At 42.7% G+C, this 22527-nt stretch overlaps 1 protein-coding gene across 2 annotated transcripts in view; it reads left to right on the forward strand.

The window, feature by feature from the left end:
* LOC127646621 (metabotropic glutamate receptor 4-like) overlaps positions 1-22527 on the forward strand; it is a 274744-nt gene that overhangs the window by 227106 nt on the left and 25111 nt on the right. For both annotated transcript variants that reach the window (XM_052130380.1, XM_052130381.1), the window contains exons 9-10: positions 1287-2222; positions 18109-18358. In XM_052130380.1, coding sequence (XP_051986340.1) covers positions 1287-2222; positions 18109-18358 — 1186 coding nt within the window. The remainder of the gene's footprint in view (positions 1-1286; positions 2223-18108; positions 18359-22527) is intronic.

Genomic DNA, 22527 nt, shown 5'->3' on the forward strand with positions numbered 1-22527 from the left:
TGTGGCAATGCCTATTTTTTATTTAAAAAAAATATATTTGATAACGCAGCGTTTTGAATACTTTACAAATGAAAGGTTCTTGGTCTCATTGGAAACTTGATGGTCATAAATTAAAAGATAATATTCATCATTACAAATGAATAGGTCTGGCATCAGAGCTCAAAAAATTATTCCTAAATCAATCATTAGTAATAGTAATACAGAAAAAAAAAAAATTTGATTAGCTGCAATCAAAGCTGCTGCAAAACAGGTGATATATACACACACACCTGTGACCGCACATCACTTGAACTCTATGCACAGTTTTCCTAACCAACCACTTGGCGGTGCTATGATGATTCTGATTGCTGCTGGACTGTTTTCTGGTTCCGATCTCCATAAAAAGCTACGTAAAAACGGAACAAGAGGACTCAGAAGGAGAACTACAACCAATTTAAGGTTGAATGCTCAACTTGAGTAGTTGTTGACTGTCATAAAAACTGGAAGTAGTGTCAACAAAACTAACCTCGGGTCATTGCTTAATGTTGTCTACCCATTCGGGTGAGGCACTGTCAAAAGACACTGTCATCATGACTCGGCAATTATCGGCACTGTGGATTTACTTGTTTTTAACTGCCAATTTTTACTAATTTACTATGATGTGAAGTGAGTGAAAACACAAGAGACCGGAAAAAAAGACTTCCTTTATGAATCGTGGTACACTTCCATGTTCAGGAAAATGGTGGATATAAATGTGGCAAGTTGCAACAGTAAACAACCTGCAGTTACATTGTGGTTACAAATGGGGATGAGTGGTGCATTATCACCAAAAATGTTATCTACACTAAAAGCACCCCCTGTAACAGACTGATTGGTGTCAGATTTTTTTATATCATGCTGCAGATATACTACTGCAGCATAAACAGTATAGCAGAATGTCTACCAGTTGACATGTCACACGGTAAATAGCCAACAGTCAATCTACTGTCCTTTTAACATGATAAGAAGACATGTATGTAATGATTACTGGTTGTGGTTGCAAATAGAGATGACAACAGATTTACAAGTGCAATAAAAAATGGCTTAAAGGCCACATGTTGAGGATCGTTGTTTAAGAGTATTGCTTATGCATAAAGAATGAAGTCTGGCCTTGAGGAAAACTGTTTAAAATCTCTCCTTTGATATTCTCAACAATTAATTTAATGAGTCAGTGAGTGAGAAAATTAAAACACTAATTTGATGTTTTAAACATTGTTTCTAGTCTCTAGCCAAGATGAATGATAAAAAGACATTGATTTTAATTTCAGATGCGGGAAATGCAATGGCCAGGTGGAGGGAAGCAGGTGCCATCATCCATTTGCAGTCAGCCCTGTAAACCCGGATGGCGCAAGAAAATCGTTAAAGGCATTTCCTGTTGCTGGCACTGCGAACGTTGCGATGGGTACCAGTACCAAGCAGACCTCTACAGCTGCAAGATGTGCCGCTTTGATTTTAGACCTAACAAGAACCACACAGGTTGCCAGCCTATCCCTTTTGTGAAGCTGGAGTGGAGCTCACCTTGGGCAGTCATACCCGTCCTGATCGCCATTCTTGGCATCATAGCCACGCTTTTTGTGGTGGTCACCTTCATCCGCTACAATGACACGCCCATTGTCAAGGCATCCGGACGAGAGCTTAGCTATGTCCTGCTCACAGGCATCTTCCTTTGTTATGCTACCACTTTCCTTATGATCTCCACCCCAGATGTTGGGATTTGCTCACTGCGACGAATTTTCCTAGGGCTCGGAATGAGTATCAGTTATGCTGCGTTACTTACCAAAACCAACCGCATTTATCGGATTTTTGAGCAGGGAAAAATGACGGTCAGCGCACCACGATTCATCAGTCCAGCTTCACAGTTGGTAATCACCTTTAGCCTGATCTCAGTTCAGCTCCTAGGGGTGTGCATCTGGTTTGTAGTAGACCCTTCCCAAGCTCTCATTGACTACGAGGACCAACGCACGGCAGATCCCGAGATGGCTCGTGGAGTTCTAAAGTGTGACATATCAGATTTGTCGCTCATCTGCCTTTTGGGATACAGCATGTTACTGATGGTCACGTGCACAGTGTATGCCATCAAGACACGAGGAGTTCCCGAGACCTTCAATGAGGCCAAGCCCATCGGCTTCACCATGTACACCACCTGCATCATCTGGCTCGCCTTCATCCCCATCTTCTTTGGGACATCGCAGTCGACAGATAAGGTAAGAGTAGATGGGTAAATGCAACTGCTCAAGACTCTGTAAATCACACGTTTTAAAGTAATAACAACATTTACAGCCTAGGCTTACTACAAAACATGCCATTCAGCTGGGTTCATTTTCAGCAAGAAACAAACCAGCGGGAACAAATTGACATGTTAATTTGGTTTTCAGATCAAACAGAGCAACAAAACAGGCAGTTGTTTTCCAAGAGAAATTGAGAATCATGAGATACGGTGTGCTGCAGAAATGAATTCACATGGCTTCTTTAGAATAATTTGAAAAGGACGTGTACGACTTGGAAAACAAAGGCACTCTTCTGCCAGTCCAGTACTGTGCTCTCAGAGATAAAAGAGACTTTGAATATAGCAAGGAGATTGAGCATCAGCTTTTTGTATATGATGCAATCAATTGACAAGCAGCACCAACACACTTAGAATACCAAATTAATGAAAACATTTCTCCCCTTTAGTTTCAAGGCCGAATTATATACGCACCTTCCCTCACATTGACTGCATTACTCATTTCAATAAGAAAACTGGGACTTTCTATTTATGAGGTTTAAGATGAGGTATTTCTTCTTTTTCGAATGGAGTTTTATTTAATTAGTGTCTCCCTCAGCAAAGCCTTGAAGCAATTTTAGCAATTTGAGTATTGTTATACTTGTTGTTGGGGAGCCATTATTGCTTTAAACTCCATTTCCCAGTTTGCCTTTTTAACTTCAGTTTGAATGATTGATTCAGATATAAAGATTGTGGGAACTAACTTAGGAAATTGCATGTTGTAATTGGGCTACGAAGATAAATGCAATAAGTGTATCACATGATATTTCTTTGTCTCTTCTTCTCTCCTTGCCCAGCCACCTGCCTTTTGCTCTACAATTTACTAGGGAATTTTCTAGGAATTAATTGCACCTGCTGACAATGTTGTTTATTTATGTGTGCTGTCTGCATTTATTTAATGATAATGTGATGAATTACAACTGCTGTCAGTGTTGCCTAGTAACAAACTAGAAGTAGTAATGCTACTAACTTCAAAACATTTTTCAGTAGCGTGACAGTAGTTCACAACAGTGCTTTTACAGTATCAATCTACTTTTTCCAAAAAAGTAGTGATGTAGTGTCATAAAACTACAGTTTCTCAACATAGTAAAACAAGTTCAAAACATTTTAGTTAATTGTTTACAGTTCAGATGAATAAACAAGTTAAAATAAATTATTAACCAATCCACTTATAAGAGGCATTGGGAAGTCCAGTTCTATCAGAAAAGACTCTGGATAATAATAATAATAATACAAACCTATCCTATGGTTCAGCACTCTGATACTTGCTTGAACCTTCAGATCTGTCTGAAGCAATGATGGCAGGGGAGCGGAGCTTACCCCTGCCCAGGACCTAAACTGGTGGTGATGGGGTGGAGAGGGATGAAAACAACAGAAGTATACCAAAATTATTAAGCGGAGGTTGCATTGCGATTGGACGAGATGCCTGATGGAATTTAGTTCCATCTTTTTTAGTGAATCAGTTTGTTTGGATGGTTCATGTAAATGAACGAGTTCCAATAAACGATTCACCTTTTCACTTGAGCCCCTGCGCAGAAGTTACTTAAGAAGAACATTTCTGTAAACTTTTATAGATGTATGTTCAATGTTCAATTTACTATTAGTTATATTTATCTTCAATTTAATATAAACCTAATTGAGATCTTCATTGTTAGAAAAAGTTCTGATTTAAATAATATAATCATAAATGATTATTTATTCAAAAAATATATACAAAAAAGGTTTCTTAAATATTTAAATGTAATTAGCTACTTTTTGTTAGTAGCTTGTAGTGTAAATAATTACTTTTTAAGAGAGTATCTTAACTGTAGTTTATCTACTTTAAGTTATGAGGAGCTTATAGCTTTCAAAGTTTCAAAGTTTCAAAGTAGCTCCCCCAACACTGGCTGCCATAATCAATAGAAGATTTACACAAACAACTCTTTAAAACAAAATTCTCTTTATTCATGTGGTTGGCAGTAATAGCATACATACATTATGGAAACAGATAGCACTTTGTGAAAAGGCTTGTAAATCCATAATAAGTGTAACTTATATAGAAAAGAAGGAAAATTACTTATTATAATTAAGTGCATTTAGCACCTGGTCAAACTGGATTGCAGGTGGTCAGTCAATAAGACGCAGGTGTTTGCACTAAAATACTATATGCAAGAGTGTTGCAACTGTTTAGTGAATTACAACCTGTATAACTTTTAAAGATTTTATGCCACTGCAACCTGGCAAAATGTGGCAAATCCAATGATTATTTAATCTAACTTCCAGAAGTTGCATAAAATCAGGCGATAACATTACAGCTAGACATATCAAGAAATTAGATTCCAGTTTGTGAGTTATACACATCAGAAGGTCTGCCAACGGACTGTGGATGTGCCGTCAGAGACCACGTATCACATGACCTTTCTTCATCTGTTCTTCCCTAGTCCCCTGCCTTTTTATCTGCTCACACTCCAAGCCTACCAAACCCCTGAAGGTGTAATCTGGGCTGGACATTCATTCTGCTTTGTGCTCCAGAGAAATTATGGGTAGAGGCAAGACACTTTTTTTAGCAATTAAGTTTTTTGCTGAAAAATAAAGCATGCATCATATGACAAATTCCCACTACTCTGTGTGTGCAACAAATGCCGCTTTTGGAGGGAAATTAACATATCAGAACAAGAGTACCTCACAATCATCCAGACAGGCAAGCACAATAAAGCCTGGTGAGTCAGAGATGACATGTCTTTTTGGAGCAATTAAATGCCTCACTTCCTCTTGGCCTGTGATTTACCTTATCTTTTTGCCCGTGTACTTGTCTGATGATTTCTGCCAGACACCTCATCAGCATGCGGGCTCCATCAGCTGTTTGTCATCTTATGTCAAAGTGAATAATGAATGTCTTTGGAGGCTTTCTGGATCATATGAATGTGGGCAGCTGGTCTCATCCCTACAGAGTTTCATCTGCCTGTCAAATGATTAATCGGGAGGTCATCTTATTGTGGTTTAACCAAAAGATTTCTAAATGAGCCAGTCTGGCAGGTAGGTCTAAAGGCTTCAGTATGCTTCCGTCCTGTCTGCATTTTTAGAAGAATCCAGATGGATTTTTGATTGCTTTGTCACGCAAACTTGAATGCAACCCAAAATTGACCACTGAATATAATCTCCTACTTATCTATACAAAAATTGTTTAGTTAAAGGTAAAGTGTGTAAAATCTGAGACTAGTGACTATTGTCACCAAACAGATTTGCAAAAAATAAGGATTGTATTCAAAAAGGTTTCCCAAACAGTCCTGCCTCTGCCATTATAGACCTACAGTATAGACACAACCCATGCACACAGCATTGATTGTTATGTTGTGCTCATCAGGATGCTAAAACAAATAGAGCCAATTTAAAAGTGCCACAGCGTTTACCCTCTTTGGGGAAATCAGCTAACTTATGGCTAACTTATAGATGACTTGGCACATTAAGCTGGGATAGGTCGTCTTGATGTTCCCCAAAGGTATGCCCAGGGTAAATCCCTGTTGATTTGCTATTATTGCTGTAGCTATTACTACATTAACATTAACTTGCATAAAACTACTGCGCTAAGTATTGGCAAGATTTTAGATTGACCGCATTACCTAACAATGCCTAAATAGCTGTTTGGCTATTGGTTAACATTAACCAGCTGAAAAGAAAAGTCATTTCAAAGGCAGAGCAAGATTTTACATGTTGATGAAATTAATTCTTTTTCATTATTATTATAATTTTTTTTAGAATCTGCATTAATGAATCATGCACAATAAGACAAGACATGTGTATTTAGAAAGTAAATGAGGTCTATTTTGATTTCATTTTTACTTTAAAATGTTTGAAGGCCCCAAATTTCTAACCAAAATACAAACAATTTTTCTGATGCTGGGAATTTAAAAAAAAAAACTATTATGTTGGTTTTGAGGTAGCTTGATAATATCTTAAGTCAGGCTTCCCACCTTACATAGACTGTTATTTGTATGCCTCACCTCCCACCAAAACTGGAAGCTATCATTATGGTGCCATTATGTCGTTAGAGTTCACTTGCAGGGGCTGTTTTCCTTTGTGATGCTGACAGAGTAATCACTGATCTCATCTAAGAGAGGTCAACATGTCTTATTTACATACAGGTGTGTGTCAGCAATGTGACAGGTCTGGCAGAACCCCTGTTAAATGTCGGTTTCTTTGACATTCACATTTTTGAACGTGTCATTCATTTGCTGCCACCTATATAAACACCTGCATTTTTTCTCAACTTTTTCTCAAAAAACATGGCAAATATAAAAAATGTAACCCTTTTATAAAGATAAAAAAGTAGTTATTATGAAAATCACTTGTGTAAAAAAAATCTGTACTGCAACTGTGCACTCTAGATTGCTGCAAGCTGACGAGTCTGTCGTATAAGCTGAAAATGAAATAAAATTAAATGTATAATATAATTAAGGCCGGAAGAATTTAAGTTTAAAAAAATTTCTCAGCCCTCGGTTTTTCTTTATTTTTATTTAATTTTTTACCAAAAACACACAGTTACCACACTGTGACTACGACAACAGTGTGTCGGAAGTTATGCTGATGAAATCGGTCTGCTCTCACTGAAAATTAAATCACTGCCTCCCAGTGACCGAAGGTAGAAGTGTTGTTGAACGTATGTGTGTGTGAGCTCCTATTTTCCAGATAAAATGTCCACAGCATATCACTAAAACAGTCAGCAAACTCTTTTTGTATTTTTAGTGTTGTATTCTTAGTCGTAAATTATGTAATACAGTCAACAGGAATGCATATTTTATTAACTCTACCCCCTGACCCAAAGCCCAACACTAAACCCAACCAACAATGGATTAAAAATGTAATTTTAGAGTGAAAATGCAACCTCCGAATAGCACTCAACATTATTAATGTGAACATGATTACTTCCTGGTTCCCATGGGACCAGAACCTGTGTCCCTGAGGTTGCTTGTGTCACCGGTCCTATTCGACCCGCCACAAATCCCTATGTGATTCTAATTGGGAGTCAGACCTCTAGCCACGGTCACTCTTAAGGCCAGGACTGCACAGCTAACAAATACCAGTTTGCCAGTGACGTGCGGTGATGTCTTAAAGAGGCTAGGCACTGAGTTATGAAAGCCAGATTACCTGATTTATTGTTTAAGCTAATAATACGTAATAACAGTGAACGTTATGCACAAGTGCGGCATATCAAGAAATGTATATGTATTTTATATATGTTTTATATATAATATATACGATTTTGTTCATATATCTTCATTAGATATTATTATACAAAATTCAGTAGTCAAAACACAGAACATATAACAGAACATAAGTTGTTTATTTTTTACAACATTATGTGCTTATTTTTTTTATGTGCAATCTTCATCTTTATAACAGAAGATACAATACAACAATCCTTTACCTTTTCATTGTGGTAGGTTATATACAGCTTCCTTTGCTCGTCAAGTGCAAGGTCGATCCGAGATTTTCCAAAGGTTTTCAGTGTAATTTGACACTGGATGTGAGCTGACGACTTTTCATGCTTGGTTAAAGCTGCGGGCAGGTTGTTCAAATCACAATATCCCGCTGAAGTCCAAACAGTCTGACTGGTTGAAAAAAGCAGGCAGGGATGCTGATTGTTAGCACAGCCACATAGCCAATCTTTTCTTACATACCAATCAGTTTGAAATGATCGGATAATTTTTGGGCCCTTTTGCTGTACTAGTCCATCTAAGGCTGGCTTAGACCTCCCTCTTGCAATTAACTCATATTTGGAATTAAAATCGAGCTTGGAAGTTGGAAAAAATTCTTAATTCCGTGATTACGGCCGGTGCTGTCATTTTGATTTTGAATTTGGCGGGGATTAGGCATGTACGCTAGCTGTGGTGTAATGACGTTAGCTACGCAAATGTCCAGGAATATCTCGATTTTAACTGGTCCATGTCTGATACGTAACGGAGATGATTACGGGCATAACATATTTACGTCAAAAGGCACAGCAGATTTGTGCTTTTTGCCGTACATGTTAAAGAATACTGGATCGAAGTGCGCATGCGCAACATGGGTTTTCCGCGTGTCGTCTGCAATGAATGGACCGTAAAAGCACTGCTTATTCTACCATTTGTTTTTAGTTGATTATGCGTAACTGCTACATTTGTCATCATAACGTCTAAACAATTGGAATAACACACATATTGCATATATAAATCACAAGAATAAAAAGTAAAAATACAAATACAAGTTTATTATTTAATAAACATTTTATTTTTGAATTTTGGCAGGGTAGGCAGTGCCTAGTTTGCCTACCCAGACCGCACGTCAGTGCAGTTTACTACTGTTACACTTACCCCCCTAAACCTCACTCCCATCCGGGTCATGGCACCATTGTCACCGGTCCTAATCGATCCGCACTAAGCAGGATTCAAACTGGCGATCCCCATCATGGGAGTCGTATACACTAGCAAGGAGTCTATAAAAGCCATGGCCACTAGCCTCGGTTTCTAGTGAGTCTCTTAAGGCCAGGTGAGTGAGGTTTACACACTGCACAGCTATCACGTACAAGCTGGCTACCGTTACACTTGTGCAATACTCAGTAGCGCTAGAGGGTGATGTCCAATCTTTCAACTTCAATTTCAAGACCATTTTGGGAATGCCAGTAAATTCCACATGATACCAGAAAGGGTCTGTCCACATGGAGCAAACTCAGAGGAATTACATGCATAACACCTAGAAAAGTAGTTACAAAATGTGTGTTGACTTTGCAGCTGAAAAGGTAAATGGTCTGCATTTATATAGCACCTTCTTAACCTTAGCGATATTCAAAGTGCTTTACACAGCGTCTCATTCACCCATTCACACACACATGTCGGCAGAGCTGCCATGCAAGGCGTTAGCCTGACATTGGGAGCCATTTGGGGTTCAGTGTCTTGCCCAAGGACACTTCGGCATGTGGAGTCATGTGGGCCAGGAATCGAACCACCAACCCTGCAATTAGTGGACAACCCGCTCTACCACCTGAGCCACAGCTGCCCTTACTATATATTCTAGATGCATATACAAAAATCTGAACTTCTACAAATTTATCATTTTAAGCACCCTGGAAACTTCCATATAACCTTAATTCAATTTATGAATAACTTTCAGCAGCAACTAACATTGTGCCAAACAATTTTGTCAATAGAGCTTAACTTATACTGAACATTGAACATTGTATAAATATTGGTATGCAGTTATAGTCAAATGTGAAGTTTATAGGTTTTACACCATGTGGCATGAAATAGCATTTCCAAAATAATTAATGTTTCCAAAACATGTATTCCAAACAATTGCCTCCCGCTTTCCATTGTTGAGACACAGATTGTCCCTCCCCAAACTCACACCATTGGTTAAACCACTTGAGTTGCTCAAACAGAGCAATGTTGTGAAAGTTCCACAGAGCCACAGTGTTTACACCCTTCGAGAAATTAACCAATGAATGACTTACTTATACTTGTCTCAGTGCATTAAAATGAGATAGGAGAAAGACTTTTATCAACATCATGTAGAATTAATTACCACATTCTGAAATGACCTGAATGCATGAAAACTATTCATGCTTTTATCCAAAGCGACATACAGAGCCCTTATTACAGGGACAATCCCCCCGGAGCAACCTGGAGTTAAGTGCCTTGCTCAAGGACACAATGGTGGTGGCTGTGGGGCTCAAACCAGCAACCTTCTGATAACCAGTTTACCAGTACTGTGGTTTAGACCACTACACCACCACCACTTTTATATGGGACATACCAATTTTTATTCCACCAAGCCCTGCTTTGATTGGACATAATACTTCATTAAACACATGTTTTTTTGTCTTATGCACTATATAAAAAGAAACAGCATGGCATTCTTGGTATGCAGTTATAGCATATAAAATGATCTTAAATGTGCATTATGCATTGTTCATTTGAATGACAAACATTCACATCTCTTTGAGCACAGTTTTCTAGAGTAATGCTTTTAACATAAGACCTACTTCTTATTTAAAAAGCTACTGGAAGACAAAAACATTTTTTCTCTATCCCAAGACAGTTTGGCAGCACCAGCTGACGATGTGGCAGAATCAGTTGTTGTATTATTAACGTTGATATGTTTCGATGTATCTTTATATCAGGCCACCCATTTATAAGTTGGAGTGCAATAAGGTGGGCCTTTTTTACTTTTATCTTCAATTCGAGGACAAAAATGAGGAACACTTTATGTGTTGAGACAACAAGAGACAGTCTTGTGGACTAAACTTGATTCACTGTCTAGTTCCCATCTAAGTATTTATCACAAGCCTTATTAGATTACAGGTGTGGTGTCCGCACATACATAGCTTGAGGCAGAGGCATTAATGAGATAGAAGTATGAATTGTGTCGTCTGTGCTTAAATGGTCATTTGAGTGTAATTGCAACTTCAGGTTCGACAAGATTGGTGAGATTTTTCGATATATACAATAATGGTAATAATTTTTGACCGCTTTAATCACTGTGGACCAGTCACTCTCTTTTCAGGTAGACTAATTTTTTAAACCTCTACAACATATTTTTTTGATTAAGAAACAGTCCATCCAAAAATAAAATTTTTCATTATTTACTCCTCTTAAATAAGAGAGTGTAGTCACAGTTCTGGTGATTATGTATAAATATTTTTAGCTTAACTTGGCTTTAATTGAGCATTATTTACTTCTTTCGGAGCCAAGGCCTAGCAGTTCCCCATTTGTCGCTCACTTCAACGTTGTGTCGAAGAAGCGACACTAGGGGTCTCTCTTGAGCGCCTTTTGCATCTCTGATCCATGACAAAAGCCAATGAGAAATTGGCAGACAGAATTTGCATGTCCCGCCCCGGCCATACGGGTATAAAGGGAGGGAAATGCATCTGTTTCATTCATAAATTTTCTTCGGAGCCGACTGGTTGTGTATGCAGCGACCTGCGAGTCACGCACTGTTTCCTCCCATCTCTGAGTGCGATTGCTGTTGGACCTACGGCACATATCAGCGGCTTTCTCTCTTCTCTGCACGGCAGTGTAGCTTTGCTCCTGGGCGCTTCGACAGCGCAGTTAAAAGAGTTTATTTCTCTAAAAGAGTTATTTCCTCTAAAAGAGCAAATACACAGCTGGCGTTGAACTTTTCAGGATGCGTCTTTATAAAGATGCCCTTCCGCCCTTGTGTAGTTCCTGGATGCGGTAGAGTGCTCTCCGCTCCTGACGGCCACAGGCGCTGTCTCGTGTGTCTGAGCAGCGATCACACCGAGGCAGCATTTGTGGATGGCTCATGTTCTCACTGCGAGAACATGACCATGGCAACATTGCTGTCGCAGCTTTCCTTCCTCAGAAGGAACGCCACACAGCTGCCCTCCGCGTCACTCCTTCTTCCCACAGGATTGGGGTGGACTTGGCTGGCGATGGAGGCGATTTGGGGATGGCAGCGGGCTCGGTTTCGCCAGGTACGTCCCCGCGAACCACCCGCCCCTCGGCACGCTCGTTGACTTCCATCTGGGCTTGAGGCAACAGCGGCTCGCCTCACAGCCAGCCAACACATCTTCTTGAGCCCCCCGAGCTGGATGAGCTCGCCACTCAAAGGGAACGCTGTCTCCAAACATTACATTGGCCTATCACACCTAGGCCGCGCCCCCCCTTGCAGGGTCCGAGCACACTCAACAAGAAGTGGTGCGTCCTCATGGACACTGGCCAGGGGCAACTCCCTAGCAGACATATGCAGAGCAGCTGGTTGGGCAACACCCAATACCTTTGCAAGATTTTACAATCTCAGGGTTGAGTCCGTTTCGTCCCGTGTTTTCTCAGGTCTGAGCCAGTAGAACTCTGTAACACACTGACAAACTGACCGGGTGGATCGCTTGCACCTAGCTCCCTTTCCCTCTGCTGAGGTAAAATTGTGCGCTCTTATCCCAGGAGATCCTACTAACTCAGCTCCCTGGATGACTCCTCCTTAGCCCTCTGGTCCACGAATTCAGTGGAGGAATTCGTGGACCACATCCAATGCGGGTACTCAATCTACCCTGTACTGGAATGGGTGCTCCACAGGTCGGGCTCCTACGTGGACTTCCCCCCTGTGTGTAACTTCCGCGGTACGATCCCTTTGCGAGTGGACCTGTGTCTCTCTTGGGCAGTTCCCTCTGGCCACTGGTCACCGTGTCTGTAGCAACCCCTCCCTCCCAATGACGTAGGATCTACCAACGCGCCATTCTCCACATGTGACCTAAAAGCCCATGTGATGTATTTCACCACTCTATACCTCCCCCAGTCTGGGCAGGTGTGGTCTCTGCAGGGTCTTTCCCCCCTGAAAGAATAGGAAAACTGGGAAAGATTGCCTACCCCTATCCGTATGATAGCGTTAAGATGGCCCCAGCCGCTTTGACTCTATGCGAGAAACATAGAGGGAGAAAAGGCAAATTCTGTCTGCCAATTTCTCATTGGCCTTTTCTCATAGATCAGAGATGCAAAAGGCGCTCAACAGAGACCCCTAGTGTCGCTTCTTAGACACAATGTCTCGTTCCCTCCATCAGGGAACGGAGGTTACATCCGTAACCTAGACGTTAGTGCATGTTTCCAACATATTAAGACGTTGCAGGCAAAATAAGTTGTTCTCCCTATCATATCTTGTCTTATAAAATCATTTGATTCTCATATTTGCTAAGGTGTGACTGTATGTTGGGTACAAGGATCTTCAAGTTGGTTGCTGTATGATTGCTTACCAGGCCAAGTCAAATGATCCCATCCCTTGTGACTCAACGATATTTTGTTCTTTAGATATTGCTCAGCTTTGAGATAAAAAGAGATAGTATGCCCAAATATGAAAATTGCGTAATCATTTACTCACACATTTTGTTCTAAATGCCTATGACTTTCTTCAGTGGAAAACAATGAGACATTTTAGACATAATGACAGCCTCAGTCTTCACACACGTTCATTGCATGGAAAAAGGATGCAGTAGTGACTGAGACTAACATATTGCCTAACATCTCCATTTGTATTCCACAGAAGAAATTCATAGTGGTTTTGAATTATTTTTGAATAGGTGTTAAGTACACGATGACAGAATTGTAATTTTTGTTGAACTATTCCTTTATATAAAGTGTTCAAGAGCAGTATTGAGTATCATGAAATTTCTTTGGAATTGGTATTGATTACTAACATTTTGCTATTGTGACAGCACTATAACTACTATTGAGCACCACAATGACACCAGCATATCTGAATGGCTCAGTCACTTAGGATTGCTCAGTGGCCAGTGCTGGGTGGTAGCCATCTGTACTTCCATCCAGAAGATCCCCAGCACAGCTGATGTGGTCCTAACCCTTTCTGTCTGCTTGTGCTGAGGCTGCTCTCAAGCGAGTCCCTCTGGATGGAGATCACAGCAGTGAGTCACACTTAATCACAGCACACAGAGGAGCCAGTGCCTAGGTCATGTCCGCCTGAGCCAAAACACAAAGCGCCATTTGAAAGCAACAGCAGGGGGCTCGCAGCAGTACCATGGAGTGCCCAGAGTAATATGTGTTAGTGAAAACATGACATAAACAAGTGGTAGGTGAAAAATAATCAAGAGAACCCTACCATTATTCAAGCAATAATACCTTTGATGCATTAGACATATTGAGTCACAAGGTTATGATTCTGTTCTCCATTGAGGTTTGACATATTGACTGTGTCAGTGAGATCAGGGGTATACTATATCAACAAGCCCTCATGAAATTAAGGTCCCAGGTTGGTGAACGAGTACTTCAGGCAATCATGGCTTTGTTCGGTTACAAGAATAGTTCACCCAAAAATGTAATCTCTGTCATTGTTTACTCTCCCTTGTTTTGTTCCAAACCGGTATGTTGGTGTTTTTCTGTGGAGCATAAAAGGAGAATTTTTGATGAATCTTCCTGCAGATCATTTCTGTACAACAGTTTATAGTGTCACAGCTATCAAGCTCCAAAAAGCACAAGGGGAAGAGCCAAACAAAGTACTCAATATGACTTGTGTGAATCTTCTTAGCCTTCTAAAGCCATATGATAGCTTTGACTGACATGGTCACTACACTGAAACATATATTAATTGGTTTTATTCCAGTCAAGAATATTATTTAACACTCGTGAATAAACCTTAACACACTGGGATAGTTGTTCTGAACCTTTTTGACTTCAAGGCCCTCCATTATCAAAAACAATGTTCTTCTACAGGGTCACAGGAACATTTATCATGCTCTGGAACACAAATAAATGCTAATGGTAATTTCAGCTGGGTACAGTTGTACACAACAATGTGCTTCAATTAGCTAAGAATCCTTCTAGCTTTAACGACAGCCGAGCAACAGCAATTGGTTCCAGGAGCTGGTAAAGCTCTCCCATGGGAAATTCATATGAAGAGAGATCTGCTCTTGCAAGCCCGAAGCAGGATCTAGCATCCCCAGTCGGTGCTGTAGAGACTACATGTCTGGCCCCTGAACGGGGCTCATTTGGCACAATAGGAATGTTGCAGTATGTCCTCGACACCGTACTACAGGCCAGGGCCCCCTCAATGAGGCAGCTGTATGCCTTAAAATAGCGCATTGCCCAGTGCAGATGATACTCTACTTCTTGCAAGAGTGCTTGGTTGCAGGACTAACTCCATCCATGCTTAAAGCATGCGTTGCTGCCATACTGACTGGCCATGACTCGTTGGGTAGTTTTTCTATGGAAATGGAAAAAATTTTCATGGTGCAAGACAGCTGAGACCCTCTTTCCCCGCTACTGTCCCTGTCTGGGACTTAGCACTGGTATTAAACGCACTTACAGGTTCTCTGTTTCATCCATTAGAGGCAGTAACCTTATGCATACTCTCTTTTAAGACTGTGCTGCTACTTGTTTTGGCATTAGTGAAATGTGCTTGGGATCTTTTCGGACCTTTTTGGTCAAAGACTCTTGTTTATAGCTAAGATCTGGCCTATCAAAGACATTTTTAAGCCCAGAAAGGGTTATGTGCCCAAAATGCTGGCCAGCCCAAGGGCTCGGGTTTTTACCCTGCAAGCGTTCTCTCCTCCTTCTCCTCTAGCCTTCTCCTGGTCATGGGCAATGGGCATGCCCTTAGAATAAATCAGTCTGGCTGCAGGCTGAGCTTCCTCTGACACCTTTGCCAGGTTTTATAACTTGTATGTTTCCTTCCTCCCTTCCCAGGTTTTGAGTGCAAAGGATTGATATATATGCATGTTTCAATACACTGTTGGCTAGAGTCATGGCATTATATTAAGCGTCTATAACCATTTTTAACTCTTTTCTTCCCACTATGTGTGAAGAAGAGCTTTTTGTGATGTTTCACTACATTGGATGGCTAGTGTCATTGCTTATGTTGACAGACTGGTTTAACCATGTCTTCCTCATATTCCTTACTATTTTTCTTGATGAAGGGGAGGTCATTTCAATGTTTTTTACTACCTTACTGGCTAGGATTGTAAATTTGTAGCAGGCATTGTCACGTGTGTGTATCAGTAGCACATTGTTATCGTATATGGCTCCCATAGCATCAGTTACTGACACAGCATCGAAGAGACAAAGTTGGTAGTGAACTTCCCTTTGGTTCCCTAAATGGAGGGAATGAGATGCTGGGTAGCTTTTTAGCACCACTGATTTTTCACTATCAAGGGACCAAGAGATATGCTCTCCCCTTCACTCAAAAATTCTAATGACGTAGCATTGTGCCCCAGCTTATATGCACACGGTACACACACATAAGGGCAGGGTAACAAGCGACACCTGTCAATATGTAGGGCTTGGCAATATGGACCAAAAATCATATCTCTGTATTTTTAGGCTGAATGGTGATACATGCTATATATCTCTGTATTTTATATGAAGTGGGCTAAATGTTCAGTTGTAAGTCAAAGCCACATGTGAGATGGTATATGAAGCTTGCAATGCACTTTGTTTTGGGGCAGAAGACTTTTTGGCTGCAATGGCTTCGCGGCCAGGGTTGCAACAGAAAGAGATTCCCTAAAACGTCCCAAGCTGCACTGTAAAAACCAGGGAGTATCGTGGCTCAATATGTTCCCTTACCGGAAATGTCCTTGTGTTATCTGAAGTCTCTTATGTCATTAGATGATGAGCACTAGTGTAAAATTATCAAAGTTTAAGAATTTCTCTTAAAAAGAGATATTGTTTCTAATTCTTTAATTCATAATAACCATGAAAGTGAAACAATCTTTTAAATATTTAAATTTTTAAAAGAATGTTTAAAGTACACTCCTTTATATTTGTATTACTTTTTGCCATTTATCTGTTATAATAGACCTTTTTCACAGACTCATTTCCACCTTATTTCTCAGCATAAATCTCAATTTTTTTTTTATATTATACATTTTTTAAATATTGAGTGTAAATTTAAAACATTGTGCTTTGTGTTATTAACCTGGAATTAGTTTAAAATAAATTAATTACCACAGCTGCGAGGGGGTTTCTATTACAGCTGCTGAGATAGTGACAGTAAACTTGGCATCTTCTCCCATTTTACTGTCTTAATCCACCGCTCTCTATTTTGTCCTATTCTGTAAAGTCATTCAAACGTAATAGTGGGTTTTTTTTTGGTCATGGAGCAAATGGGTAAGTGAAAGTGATATTTGCTGTGATCTCCCATTCACTGCTGTCAAAGATTCCCTGCAAACGTCTGCGTTCGAAAACCCGGAGTGTGAAAAAGGTCTATAACACAATGAATGAATTTATACAGCGAAGGTGCTGATTAATAACAGCTGTGCTACAATGCGCAAGCTCATTAAAGTGTTGTGAGTGATTGAGTCATAAGTGTCCCAATGTTCAGTGGATCAGTACCCTTACCAGTGTCCGAATTTGTGTTCACGATATACTGATTCACGGCATAGGGAGCTCATTAAGTTAAGTGAGTTTTCTTCAGCAGTGTGGACCTATGAGCAAGTGGGGCCGGGTTTGCGTGCAGACGCAGAGGGAGAGTTGGGGAGGGGTTGCACGGAGAGTGTGGGAGTAGAGAGATGCAAACACTGGCATGGCTTTACGGATGAAACGGGTTATGTAATGCAACATGAAATATAAATGGTATTGTCTCATCCTAATCTCGTTTGAAAGTATATCGATATATCTTTAAAAGTCGAAATATCACCCAGCCCTACCAATATATAAGTGGCATGATTGAATAGGGTTTTAGAGATTGGTACTTCTGAGAGGAGCCCCCACAGCATCAGTTACTGACACAGCGTCTCGTTCCCAACTTTCAGGGAACCAAAGTTGCATCAGAGGTTTCCGAGATACTTTGTAACTTTTTTATTAACAGAAAATTGGAGTTTCAATAAATGTAAACATATAAGAGTGATTAATTTTGTGATTACAGAAGTTTTGAGGAGCATATGCTCTTGAATTAAAGCAGCACTTGTTGTAGGGAGTTGCTGAATTACACTAAGAACTTTTTTCTTTTTTTTTTTTTTTTTAGCATTTTAATAAGTTATATTATAAATAATTTTAAATTATTTTAAGTCATCTTGTGGCACAAATGGAAGTTTGCTGAGGCCCCCTATTGGACATCAGCCCCCAAGTAAAGAATTATTAGCATTAGGCTACACCAACAGAACCAATTTTAAGGGTAAATATAGTTTCCTTAAGGTAACAATCGCAAGTTACGTCTTTTACCGTGTATAAAGTGTGATTGTATAACAACAAATGTGTAAAGGTTCATGAAATGTTTTTCCATTTATGTTCAACAGTAAATATAACAGAATACCTAGGTGGAACAACACAATGACATATTTCTTTTCTTTTTTTTCTGGGTAAATTATTTAACTTAATTACAATGTCTATGTTCTTGTTTTGTATTTTGTTTTGCAGCTGTACATACAAACGACCACACTGACCATCTCAGTGAGTCTAAGCGCATCTGTGTCTCTTGGGATGCTCTACATGCCGAAGGTTTACGTGGTGCTCTTCCACCCGGAGCAGAATGTGGCCAAGCGGAGCACTCGCAGTCTGAAAGCTGTGGTTACTGCTGCTACCATGTCTAACAAGTTCAACCCCAAAGCCAGCCTGAGGCCCAACGGAGAAGCCAAGTCTGAGCTGTGTGAGAACCTGGAAACTCAGGGTGAGCATAGCTGGGAATCAACTCTTTATTTTTACTGACACATACTTTTATGAAGTATGTGTCATAAACTGGTAAATGTAATCCTTAAAAATTGTATTTCTCCATTATTGCAGAGCACTTAAATGTAACTGAATCTGTAGACAGCAAAAAGTCAAAACAGGCTATGCTTCAGCAATCTGGTGTAGGGATGGGAATCACAATACATTTTATGATTCTTGTTGTGATTATAATTCCTTTTAATGATTCTGGTTCCTTAATGATTATTGTAGAGTTTTTGAGGAAGAAAATTTGGAAATAAGACATTTCATTCTTAAAGGATTTACTGCCCTTGGCTGCCTGTAACCAAATGATGAGATCATTTCAGAGTTGAACAGAATAGATCCATTTAGATATACATTTCTGTATAAAAATTTTTTTTTTACAAAAGGCATGTTCACTTTTTAAATATAAATACAGTGTATATACTATATATATATATATATATATATACACACACACACACACACACACACACACACACACTACCGGTCAAAAGTTTTGAAAACCTTGACTGAAATGTTTCTCATGATCTTAATAATATTTAGTTCTGAAGGCATATGCTTAAATGTTTGAAATTAGTTTTGTAGACAAAAATATAATTGTGGTACCATATTAATTTCATTATAAAAAAAAAAAATAAAAATCATTCTTTTTTTAAAATTTTTTTTATTGATGACTTGGACCAAATAATAAAGAAAAGAAGCCGGTAAGTGCCCAACATAGATGGGAACTCCTTCAATACCGTTTAAAAAGCATCCCAGGGTGATACCTCAAGAAGTTGGTTGAGAAAATGTCAAGAGTACATGTGTTATGAACGAGCAGCGAAGGCAGACGAGGAGATGCGGATCCAGTTGCAGTTCAACTTTATTTCATAAACAAACAGGCAAAACACAAAGGAAAACCCTCAATGGGGAAATAAACAAAACTAGAAAACACGGGCAGTGAACACACACCAGGCTAACAACATTCAACGAACGACAAGGAGTGAACAAAAAGCAGGGCTTAAATACACAGTGAGTGATGACTGAATGAGACACAGGTGAAAACAATGAACAAAATGGCAGTGATGGCAGGTGGATTCTGGGAAGTGTAGTTCTAAACAATGACAAGTGAACACGAAGGCTAACCAAAAGACAAAAGTGAAAACTAAGGAATGCAAAGGTGGCAGACAAAGGGCAACAGTGAAACAAGACAAGGAATTCCTAACATTGCCCCCCCTCAAGGATCAGATTCCAGACGATCAACATAAAACAAAAAATGTCCATTGACTGGGGGGGAGCTTGTGGTGGGCAGACAGACCAAGGGGGGCAACGACGGGCAGACAGGCAGTCCAGGGGGCAACGAAGGGTAGACAGGAAGTCCAAGGGGGCACAAAGGGCAGGCAGGAAGTCCAAGGGGGCACAAAGGGCAGGCAGGAAGTCCAAGGGGGCACAAAGGGCAGGCAGGAAGTCCAAGGGGGCACAAAGGGCAAGGACAGGTTCAGGTGGTCTGGGAGCTGGCCACCGGGCAAGGACAGGTTTGGGGAACCTGGGAGGAGGCCACTGGACAGGGACTGGGTCAGGAGGCCTGGGAGGAGGCCACAGGACAGGGACTGGGTCAGGGGGCCTGGGAGGAGGCCACAGGACAGGGACTGGGTCAGGAGGCCTGGGAGGAGGCCACAGGACAGGGACTGGGTCAGGAGGCCTGGGAGGAGGCCACAGGACAGGGACTGGGTCAGGGGGCCTTGGAAGAGGCCACAGGACGGGAACAGGGTCAGGAGGCCTGGGAGGAGGCCACAGGACAGGCACTGGGTCAGGAGGCCTGGGAGGAGGCCACAGGACAGGGACCGGGTCAGGAGGCCTGGGAGAAGGCCACAGGACGGGAACAGGGTCAGGAGGCCTGGGAGGAGGCCACAAAGGCGGTGACCTGGAAGGCTCTGGCGGCGGAGCTGTAGGAGGCTCTGGAGGTGGAGCCGCAGGAGGCTCTGGAGGCTCAGGAGGCGGAGCCGAGGGAGGCTCAGCTGAGGGAGGCTCAGCTGAGGGAGGCTCAGCTGAGGGAGGCTCAGCTGAGGGAGGCTCAGCTGAGGGAGGCTCTGGAGGCAGAGCCGAGGGAGGAGGAACCATGGAAAGCTCGGGAGGCTCAGGGGGCAGAGCCGTGGGAGGCTCAGGAGGCAGAGCAGAGGGAGGCTCGAGAGGCGGAGCCCTGGGAATCTCGGGAGGAGGAGCCCTGGCAGACTCGAGAGACTTGAGAGATGGAGCCCTGGGAGGCGGAGCCCTAGGAGGCTTGGGAGGAGGAGCCCTGGGTGGCTCGGGAGACTTGAGAGGCGGAGCCCTGGAAGGCTCGAGAGGCTTGAGAGGCGGAGCCCTGGGAGGCTCAAGAGACTTGAGGGGTGGAGCCCTGGGAGGCTCAAGAGGCGGAGCACTGGGAGGTTCGAGAGGAGCCCTGGGAGGCTCGGGAGACTTGAGGCGGAGCCCTGGGAGGCTCAAGAGGAGCCCTGGGAGGCTCGAGAGGCGGAGCCCTGGGAGGCTCGAGAGGCGGAGCCCTGGGAGGCTCGAGAGGCGGAGCCCTGGGAGGCTCGAGAGGCTCGGAAGGCAGAGCTCTGGAAAGCTCGGGAGGCGGAGCTCTGGAAAGCTCGGGAGGCTCGGGAGGCGGAGCTCTGGAGGCGGAGCTCTGGAAAGCTCGGGAGGCGGAGCTCTGGAAAGCTCGGGAGGCGGAGCTCTGGAAAGCTCGGGAGGCGGAGCTCTGGAAAGCTCGGGAGGCGGAGCTCTGGAAAGCTCGGGAGGCTCAGAAGGCGGAGCTCTGGAAAGCTCGGGAGGCTCAGAAGGCGGAGCTCTGGAAAGCTTGGGAGGCTCGAGGGGCACAGGCTCTAGGACGGGCATGACCATTGGCGCTGGCTTTTGGTCAGTCCTGGCTATTGGCGTTGGCCCGGGAACGGTCGAGGCTACAGGCGCTGGCTCAGGGACGGTCGAGGCTACAGGCGCTGGCTCAGGGACGGTCGAGGCTACAGGCGCTGGCTCAGGGACGGTCGAGGCTACAGGCGCTGGCTCAGGGACGGTCGAGGCTACAGGCGCTGGCTCGCTGACTGTGGCATGCACTGGCTGGGGTTCGCTGACCGTGGCTGACGAAGGCTCTGGCTCGCAGACCGGGGCAAGCGAGGGCTCTGGCTCGCTGACCGTAGCTGACGAGGGCTCTGGCTTGCTGGCCGTGGCTGGCGTGGGCTCTGGCTCGCTGGCCGTGGCTGGCGTGGGCTCTGGCTCGCTGGCCGTGGCTGGCGGAGACTGGGGAGCAGAAGCCTTTCCTCTTCTCCTCCGCCGGGCAGACGAGCGGACCGTGCAGGCTCACTGACCAAGGCAGGCGTGAAGGTACGAACCACGGGCGAGTGGAGGGTTATTACTGTGGGAGGAGTGGCAGAGTTCTCCTCGATGGCTTCACAGTTAACGGCGAACCGCAGGCCAGCAGAGTCTCCTCCACCGAACGCGTGGAGCGCCCAGCCGCTGCTGCCTGTGGCAACCGCTCCTAAGCGCGGGTGCAGATTGCGCCTGAAGAAGACCACCAGAGAGGAGTCCGGAAATCCGAGATACCCGCCAGCTTAAGGAAGTCGCGGATGTGGTCCTCTATAGGGCGGTCCTCTTGCTTCAAGCAGAGCAGGTGGAAGTTTGCTCGTTGAACCGCTGGATCCATAGTGTGGTCGCTCGCTCTGTTATGAACGAGCAGCTAAGGCAGACGAGGAGATGCGGATCCAGTTGCAGTTCAACTTTATTTCATAAACAAACAGGCAAAACACAAAGGAAAACCCTCAATGGGGAAATAAACATAAAACTAGAAAACACGGGCAGGGAACACACACCAGGCTAACAACATTCAACGAACGACAAGGAGTGAACAAAAAGCAGGGCTTAAATACACAGTGAGTGATGACTGAATGAGACACAGGTGAAAACAATGAACAAAATGGCAGTGATGATGGCAGGTGGATTCTGGGAAGTGTAGTTCTAAACAATGACAAGTGAACACGAAGGCTAACCAAAAGACAAAAGTGAAAACTAAGGAATGCAAAGGTGGCAGACAAAGGGCAACAGTGAAACAAGACAAGGAATTCCTAACAACATGGCTACAAATTCTAGGCAAAGTGTAACTCCTTTGAAGATGCT

This window comes from Xyrauchen texanus, chromosome 7 (genome assembly GCF_025860055.1).
Source record: "Xyrauchen texanus isolate HMW12.3.18 chromosome 7, RBS_HiC_50CHRs, whole genome shotgun sequence".
Classification (NCBI taxonomy): Eukaryota; Metazoa; Chordata; class Actinopteri; order Cypriniformes; family Catostomidae; genus Xyrauchen; species Xyrauchen texanus.